The sequence below is a fragment of the Rattus norvegicus genome, chromosome 19 (genome assembly GCF_036323735.1).
Source record: "Rattus norvegicus strain BN/NHsdMcwi chromosome 19, GRCr8, whole genome shotgun sequence".
Lineage (NCBI taxonomy): Eukaryota > Metazoa > Chordata > Mammalia > Rodentia > Muridae > Rattus > Rattus norvegicus.
Window position 1 is genome coordinate 71,268,946 of NC_086037.1, and position 9,487 is coordinate 71,278,432.

The following is a 9,487-nucleotide window of genomic DNA, read 5'->3' on the forward strand; positions in this document are numbered from 1 at the left end:
AGAAGAGTGGGATGTCTGGTTGATCAAGTTGCTCACCCGCCTCAAAGTGAGGAAGAAGGAGGAGACAGCGGAGAGCAGCGGGGACTTGGGCACAGGTCCCCAGAGCAGGAGCAGAAGAGCCCGCCCATCCTTTGCTCGCTGAGAAAACTCCTCTAGAACTCTGGGATGCCCCCATGGTAATGTTTCTGAGGTCTATTCCTGAGGGAGGAACCTCAGTTGGGTGAGGTGTACATACATGTACAGTTTTGGTAACCGCGGTAAGTTCTACGGTATTTATTGGCATGTCCAATTTGCTTGCACTTTTTCACGTCAGACCTTCCACTAAGGGTACCGATTCAAAACAGATGAGAAATGAACCTCTCAGAGCTTCTTCAATGAATGTAAAGTGGGGTAAAACGAGCCTTGTGTCGGTCTCTTCAGAGGACAGGCAAGCTGGACAAGCCAGGGCAAAGGCTCTGCCTCTTAGCAATTGAAAATGACATTGTGCACTGTGATTATTTTTCAGCTATAGTAGGTCATATTTTGTTTTATACCAGAACTGTATACTTAATTTTAAGGAATCTCAATGAACCAAAAGAGAATTGTCAGTTACTCTGGGTGGATGGGTGGATGGGTGGATGGGTGGATGGGTGGATGGGTGGATGGGTGGATGGGTGGATGGGTGGATGGGTGGATGGGTGGATGGGTGGGTGGGTGGATGGATGAGTGGATGGATGGATGGATGGATGGATGGATGGATGGGTGAATAAATGGATGGGTGGATGGATAGATGGATGGATGATGTGTGAATAGACGGATGGGTAGGTGGATGGATGGATGATGGATGGATGGGTAGATGGAAGGTGTATGGATAGATGGATGGGTAGGTGGTTGGATTGTGGATGGATGGATGGATGAGTGGGTGGGTGGATGGATGAGTGGGTGGATGGATGGGTGGATGGATGGGTGGATGGATGGGTGGATGGGTGGGTAGGCGAATGAATGGATGGGTGGATGGATGGGTGAATGATGGATGGGTGGATGGATGGTTTATGGATAGATGGATGGGTAGGTGGTTGGATTGTGGATGGATGGATGGGTGGGTGGATGATTGTGTGAATGGACGGATAAACATATAGGTAGATAGATGGTTGGTGGACAGATGGGTGGATGGGAAGGGAAGAGAGAGGTGAAGCAGGAAAGGTTAATAAATGGAGGACAGGCCTGTGCTGGGTCACATGATAGAAAACAGAACTCTGACCTAGCTGGTCTGGTCTCAGAAGACCACGAGGAGAACTCAGTGCCTTCTACAGCATCTCTGTCCTATGTGAAGCGAGGTGACATTATATGTCACTGGCGCCGTCTTATAATTTAGATGTAGAGATCTTTAAAAAAAAACAAACAAACAAACTATATGTGTATATGTGTGTTCAAAAGTGACAAAGCCGGCGGCCAGCGTGGAGGGAGGGTGGCAGTGTGCGGCATGCACAGCAGGTGCACTGTGTGGGAGGGACGGCTGGTGGCTTTCACTTCCAGACCAAGACTGAAACTTTATTTACTGAGTCTGTAAGCCTTTTTAAGAAACTTTTAAGCGCCGGGCTGTTTACTTACACAATTTAGGTGGGTCTGCCAGAGGCTTCTATCTGTGATAGATCTGCACAGAGGGACTGGGCTTAGAGTTTACTATTTTTGAAGTTTACATTGTTACACATAAATGGGAACCTGATTTTGAAATGGTATCATAATCCTAAAAGGTGCATTCTGGAACCATGGAGTTTTTCGTTTCCTGCGGGGAAGGGGTACTCACGACCTGAACTTTTTAGCCAATTACTATTCTCAGTTTCCATTACTTGTTTGGCCAAACAGATTAATAAAATATTTGAAACAAACAAAAACGAACAAAAAGCATTTCGTGTGCTTTCCATGCCTCCTGGTCACCTCCCACTAAGGGTCCTTGTGCAGCCTGCCCAGCTGCCAGAGGGAAGGTAGTTGTTGCTACGGTGACAGACATAGAAACTGTGAGTCTGCAGGGCTGGGGGGATGGTGCAGTAGGAGGTGACTCAGTGGTTAAGATACCTGCTGCACAAGCATGTGCACCCATGTAAACACCTGAGCGTGGATAACACACACACGTGCACGCGTGCACCCCTGTAACCATAGCACTGTGTGGGGCAGAGGCAGGAGGGTCAGTGAAGCTGTGTCTAGGCAGCTGTGGCCGAGAGCTGTGAGACCCAAGTGTCTTGTGCAGAGCTTCAGACGGCAGGGTCCCTAAAGATGGCGTAGGAGTCACATCACCCATGTCTCTGCCCCAGAAATTTCACCGCCGCCGAATCCTTCATTTAACTCAGCCCAGCATTTCCCTTTGTAAAGTTAGCCCTAAACCTGCCTTACTGCAAATCGATCTCCTCCTGTCAGCTCACTGATTTAAAAGAAAAATGGAACTGGGGAGATGATGGCTCAGCCATTAAGAGCACCGGCTGCTCTTCCAAAGAACCCAAATTTGGTTTCCAGCATCCACAGGAACAGGACAGCTCACAGGTGTCTGTAACTCCAGTTCCAGGGGATCTGATAACCTTCCTCTGGCTTCCACGGTTACCAAGTTCACGTGTCGCACATATATGCGTACAGGCAAGAACCCACAAACACATTTTTTTTTTAAATTTAAAGATTAACAAAAAGATTAGGAACTCTTTCCTGTTGACCCTCTCAGCCTTCCCTTCTAACCCCCGGACCTCAAGTGGCCACCCCAGGCTGGCACTCTGACCAGTGGCTTTCTCGGCTGCCATCAGAGAAGCTTCTTCCTGGAGTAGAGGGGATGTGGCACAGACCTGCATCTGGACAGTGTGCAGAGAGGGACTTTGGAGCACTCCGTTCTAAGCCGAAACCTTCTCCTCATGACTCAAGATCTGTAAGGGAAGGATTGAAAAGATCGTAAGGGCCAGGGATGAGGGGTATCTCCAAGGAAACTGGACTGACAGACGAGTGAACCCAGAGACTGGCAGCATGTACAAGGCCTGCACAAGTTAAAGCCAGAGGGGCTCCTAACACTGAGAGGGGAAACACCGACAGGAGCCTCAGGGCAGGCACCAAGCTCCCGAGTAATTGGCCAACACAAATCAGAGATTGTGGTAACTTTGTAAACTTTTTTTGTCTCCTTTGGCTTTTGTTTAGAAAATGTTTTGTCCAGTTGGTCAGCTTTTCGCTTGTATAGATTGTTTTCTGTTTTTGTGTTTTCCTGGGGTGTTTTATTTTGTGTTCTTCTGGGGGGGGGTGAGGGGTTGATTGTTTTTTAAGGAGATCTGGAGGGCTCGATATTGGGTGAGTGGAGTCACAGAGGATCTGGAAGCGGTTGGGAGAGGGGGAAAGCATAATCAAAATATATTGTATAAATTTTTTTTGATAAAGAATTGGAAGCAAACACTTCGTAAGGTATCTGCGCACCCACGTTCAAAGCAACATTATTCATGATAACCCAAGGGTGGAAGGGCATGAGTGGGGTGGCTGGCAGACAGAAGTTTGAGTGGGTGGATTTAGGTATGTACGGGTGGAAACAAAAACTATTCAACCTTAGAAATCAATAAGGAAGCCCTTACACCTGCTGCAATGCTCTGTACCTGGAGGAGCTTGAGTAGCAGGAAGCAAGCCCAACACAAAGGGACAGGTGCCGTGTGAGATCCCCGGGATGGCCAAGTTCAACCAGAAAGGAAGCAGGTGTGTGTCTCACCTGCAGTCCCCACACTCAGGAGGTGGAGGCAAGGAGGATCACTGCAAATTTGAACCCAGCCTGCTGTATGCAGTAAGTTACAGGCCAGCCATAGTATCTTAGAGCCTCTGTTTCAAAAAAACAAAGCAGTAACACCCCCTGTGGTGTTTACAATATGCGTGGCTGTCCTGAAACTTGCTCTGTAGATTGACTTTGAACTCGGAGATCTGCATGGCTCTGTCTTCTGCCAGAAAGTGAAAGAAAAGTGTCTGCTAAGGCCTGGGGAGGGCTGGCATTCAATGGTGCAGGGCTTCACTTCGAAGAGGAGAAGGTTCTGACAGCTGCATGGCTTAACACTTGTGACTTCACACAAGAGAATGGCTATGTAGATACATATTCTGAGTTTCTAAAGACGACTATAAAATGCAGGAGGTATGGGGTGAAAAGGTTAAAACTCTGCTCTTTTTGGAACACCATGGGCTTGAGTTGAAGTGAGGGTACAGTAGATTTATTTTTGGAAAGGAGATAATCATAGAGTTGTAACCACTGGAGATACTGGGGAAAGCCTGTAACAGAAAAATACTATACCTGGGAAATACTAAAGGAAGCTGATGGGACAAAGGCCACCCCACTGGGGAAGGCCCTGCCCTCTAGAGGCTAGTATAGGTAGCACCTGCAGACCAGCTCTGTTTTGGCTACCTTGAGTGTTCGTGTGCACGCTTACACATGTATGCGGGTGCAAAGTTATGCCCGTGTATGCAGAGTTCAGAGGTCGGTCTTTGGTGCACTCCATCATTCTGATCGTGTATATCTGTGTCTTTTGCTGGCCTGGGGATCACTAATTAGACTGCCTGGAAAGTCTAATTCCTCCAATTCTTGCAGGAATCCCTATCTACATGTAAGAATGTCATATTAGGATCTAGCTTTTCTGCAGCAGCCTCCTCTCCCTTTCACAGATGGGACAAGCACCTTACTAAGACAAAGTCTGTGAGTGAGTCTAGGGCTTAGAAATAATCCTGGGTCGGGCCCTCTCCCCTGGGGAGTGAGTTAGCATCAAAGCGAGTGTTGGCATCGACTTAGTGTTTCTATTGCTGCTAAAACACCATGACCAAAGCAACTTAAGGGGAAAGTGACTTACTTTAAACTTACAACCCAGAAAGAATCACAAGGCAGGAGCCTGGAGGCAGGGTGATTAAGGATAGAATAATTTAATGGATAGATGATTGAGAGATAGTGACTGATTGTTAAATGGTTGACATAGTCCATAGATAAATGATAGTGAGGGATGAGAGATAATGAACATGCAGACAGACAGACAGACATGAGCACTGTACCAGTGAGCCATGTCCCTGACCCAATTTCTTTCTCACTCTTGATTTGCTATTCAAAAACAAATCCCTAGCATTGCTGGGGGTTGAAGTCATGCTTGTTAACTTACCCCTCTGGGAAAACCCTATTAGAGTCATTCTTTTGAGGCGACCTCTAGAAAGCTCTTCTTACATTCAAATCTGGTATCAGGGAAGAGCTGTGTATCAAGCTGGTCTAACCCAACAATGCATTGGACCAGAGGTAGAATAAATAACTACCATCTAGTCAGCCCAGGAAAGATGGGCTGCAGGCAGCCTGGCTTATTGTCACAGTCATTTGCCTTAGACAGTCCCAGACTATTAGGGAAAATAGCTGGGTGCAGTGTCTTACAAATGACATTGTCTCAGATAACCCAGGCTAGCTTGAAGTGATTGGTAGCAGTGGGGAACTCGGAGGTCCTAAGTCTCCCATTTTCATCTCCTGAATGCTGGAATGAATAGGTGTCTGCTATCTCGCTAATGTATATAGTTCTGGGAATTGAACCCAGGACTTGATAACACACTAGGCAAGCACTCTACCAACTGGGCCACGTAGGAAGCCCCAATACACTTTATTTTAAAGGCTGTTTTGGTGGAGTGGAGAATCTCGGGGACACATCTCAAGCTTTTACCTCTCTTAAATTCCACATATTAAATGCCCTTGCATCCCCCAAAAGTGTATCATGATAATTTGTGCAAAGTTGTTCTCGATTTCCTTCAAATTTCTTATCCCTGTATCTTCCCCGTCTTAGAGAATATAGATCTATCTTTCTACTCCAAAAGCTTTAACAGTAGCAAATACATTTTCAGAGATTTTAGTTCCTTGAAAACCAAGGGAGTGAGCCCAGCCAGACATTCCTGAGCACAGCCCAAGTGAGGGCAGGCTGCCCACTTAATGGAGAAGAGGAAGATGGAGGAGGGAAGGATTGTGGCAGAGAATGCGTACTTGGATCAGGTAGAGGCAAGTCAAAATGGAAAAGGAGCCATGGCCATCCAGGTGTCTGTAAGTGGGCCACAGCCTTTGGCATGATAGGAAGTGGATGCGCAGAAAAATACTGGGTCCAGATTGGTCACTGATGCCATGTGAATCCCTCCTAAAGGGGTTCCTGTTGGGAACACAGGACAAGAAGCATGCTTCATAGGGAGAATAAAACGAACAAACCATCTAAACCCCAGGGAATTAAGCTTGTGTTTCAGGAACTTTTTTTAATTAAACCAGTTCCCAAATACCTGCATAGCTGTACATAGGAGATCTGACTGAATGTCCCAATTTCATTTTGGAAATGGCCACTTAGTCTTCATGTCTTTTTGTCTCCAGTCCTAAGTAGAAATGAGGACTTTTTTCTGCAGGGCTAGATTAGCAAACATGTCTAATACCTGGACAACATACCCTGTTAGTAAACCACGATGTTATGATAGCACTTAGGGAGCAGGCAGAAGAAGGGTACTCGTGGTCTATTCATATTCCGTGGATACTTTGTTTCCAGTTTACAGAGAATGTTTACAGAGCACATTTCCCCCTCAGCTGACCTTCTCAGTACACACAACAGTCTCACAGAGCACTAGCTTCATTCTGGCTTTAAGACGGGTTCCACAGAGATTTATCCATGACTCAAAGTCATCAAGATGAAGCCCAGCAGAGCCAAGAGGCAAAGCATGGTAGACCGGCGCTCAACATGTTCCCCACAAATGGGGATGTCTGACCAGGTCGCTTTAATTAAAGGAAGCCTAGGGTTGTCCTCCTTCACCTGAAGCAAATCAGGAAAAGCCTAGCGGGCAAGCAGCTCTGGATGCTTCTTGGAACATGAGAGGAGAGAGGAGTACAGGGTGCCCAGTGGGTGGGGAATCCTCCTAGCTCCCACCACCAGAGGAAGCAGAGCCTGAGGATGAATTGGAAATGTGGCAGACAAGGCTGCTCTGGGGAGGGGGTTACTGGGCATCAATGGTACTTGCAAAACCCCAGGAACACAAGGTCTCTGGCCTCACCGTGTGTCTTCATCGGAGGAGATGGGATCACCATGAGAAAGAATCTTCTGGGTTACTTTTTTAAATTTGTATTTCGAAATGAGTTTACTAAGTATTGGATTTCCATGGGCTTTTCCATACTTCTTTAGCTCTGGTAAACCACCCATTAACTCCTTCCCACACCCTGCACGCATCCCCAATTAACCCTTTCATCCCCGGTCTCCCCTCACCTTTCTGTTCACAAGTCTTAACATCTTACATTCCCTTGCTTATTTTAAAGGTGTATTTATTTTATATGTGTGTGTTTTGCCTGTGTGTGTGTGTGTGTGTGTGTGTGTGTGTGTGTGTGTGTGTGTGTAGCACCTGCACACCTGATGCCCATGGAGTTACAGGTGGCTATGAACTCCTATGTGAGCACTGGGAACTGAGCCTAGGTCCTCTGTAAGAACAACAGGTATTCTTAACTGCTGAGCTAACCCTTCCTTCCACTTTGTTGCTGCTGCTGCTGCTGCTGCTGCTGTGAGATAGTATGAGAAGCTTCTCATACCCCTTTCCTTTGAATTAGCTCTCTCCTTTACCCCAGCTGCTCCCATACCAGATGAAGGGACTCTGGCCAGCTTGAACGTAGCAAGCACGGCTCTGTCTGGCCTTGCCATTCTCCCCCGTTCCCTCTGCCTTGCTGAAAACCATTAGATTACATTCCTAAAGCTAGCTACCAATGGCTATTACCCTATTCGGTGTTTCCTCATCCTGAGGCTGATTACCAACATCCTGCTATCAAAGTATTGAAATCCAGCAATCAAAAGCTCACTTTAGGTCACTTAATTAACATGTTCAATTAAAATTAGACACCTCATCCTCATACAGTGTTTCCCTTTTTACCTTTAAAAACTGCCATTTGCCTATGCATCAAGTCTGGTCTCCTCTCTATTCAGAGGCGGTCCTTTGTGTCCTACCTTCTCCAGGACAAATGCCCCTTCCCCCCTCCTCTCTTTTTCCCTTCCCCTTCTCTCTGGTCCTCTGTCTCCTGTCTTTGACTTTCATTCTTAGACCTTTGTTCCACCAGGGCAAATCAATCTCCTTTGTGCTGAGAACTTGGTGCTGGGTGTCTTGAGTTGACACTGATCACTGATCACTTATATTGACTGATTACTTATGGGTGTCAAGTGAGTTAGGTAGGGCCCTAGGCAAAGCTTTGGGCTGGAGATACGGTCAGGGAAGATGATGGGATTCCATCCACCAGGTGATGCTGAGTTCCACGTGCTTCCCGGCACATAGTGCGCTACCCTCATTCACATCCCGCCACTGCAGGCTGGCTGTCCCTCCACACAGAAGGCACCGTCCCTAATACCTGTTCTTTTAGCTTCTCTGAGATTCATCACAAAGATTTTTCACACTGAAGAAATGGCATTCTCCATCACTCTCCACAACCTCATCCTACGTAATTCTTTAATTAGTACCATGCAGTTTAAATTATGTGAAATTATTAGTTAGAATGCGGTGCGTGCCTGTGTGTGTGTGTGAGAGAGAGAGACAGAGACAGAGACAGAGAGAGACAGAGACAGAGAGAGACAGAGACAGAGAGACAGAGACAGAGAGACAGAGACAGAGAGAGACAGAGACAGAGACAGAGAGAGACAGAGACAGAGACAGAGACAGAGAGAGACAGAGAGAGGGGCAGAGACAGAGAGAGGGGCAGAGACAGAGAGAGGGGCAGAGACAGAGAGAGAGACAGAGAGAGACAGAGACAGAGACAGACAGAGACAGAGACAGACAGAGACAGAGACAGACAGAGACAGAGAGAGGGGCAGAGACAGAGAGAGAGACAGAGAGAGACAGAGACAGAGATATGCTTTCCCAACAGAATCTAAGCTTCAGCACCTTGGACAGCACCAGGCGGTCCTTGTCCACAGGTTTGAAAGGAATTAAATGTGAGTTCCCTGAAGCAGCTGGACCTAGGATATTGCCTTGTTGCCTCAGTCAAAGACTGGATGGTACCAATTGGGTTACCAGAAACGCCTGTCTGCTTCATCCTGCTTTCCTCCATCCCATTCTTCAGCCCTGGATCCACAAGGCCAGCAGCATCAGTCACATATCCCCTCCCTGCTTCTGGAAGCATGGAAGATGACGATACAGAGAATCCAGGCCCTTGGAAGATGTACAGTATCATGTGGGACACCCTTAAAAACTAGCTGTCCTTCAGCCGCTGCACAGTGAGATGGAACTAGGAAATATGCATCTTTCATTTCTCTACAGTAAAAGGTCGTTCACAGCTGTGAGCTCGATGGCCAGGGGAGACAAAGCAGCCTGCAGTGAATTTAGGTTACTCCTTAGATGAAGCTCATTCCTACCACTAAAAATCAAGGTATTTCTTTGATACAGACCCATGGGTTTCCATGGAAACTTGTTCCATTGCCTAGGTGACTAAGGGCCCGTGCTGGCACGCTGAGATGATTATTTTAAAATTTTCTGAACATTCAGGTCTACTTAGACA

General features: G+C 46.9%; 1 protein-coding gene across 4 annotated transcripts in view; it reads left to right on the plus strand.

The window, feature by feature from the left end:
• The window catches only part of Slc35f3 (solute carrier family 35, member F3), a 270,686-nt gene extending 268,802 nt beyond the window's left edge, over nucleotides 1–1,884 (plus strand). For all 4 annotated transcript variants that reach the window (XM_017601462.3, XM_063278874.1, XM_063278873.1 and 1 more), the window contains one exon: nucleotides 1–1,884. This exon is cut by the window's left edge and continues 94 nt beyond it. In XM_017601462.3, coding sequence (XP_017456951.1) covers nucleotides 1–142 — 142 coding nt within the window. In that variant the 3' untranslated portion in view covers nucleotides 143–1,884.
• The last annotated feature ends 7,603 nt before the right edge of the window (nucleotides 1,885–9,487 follow it).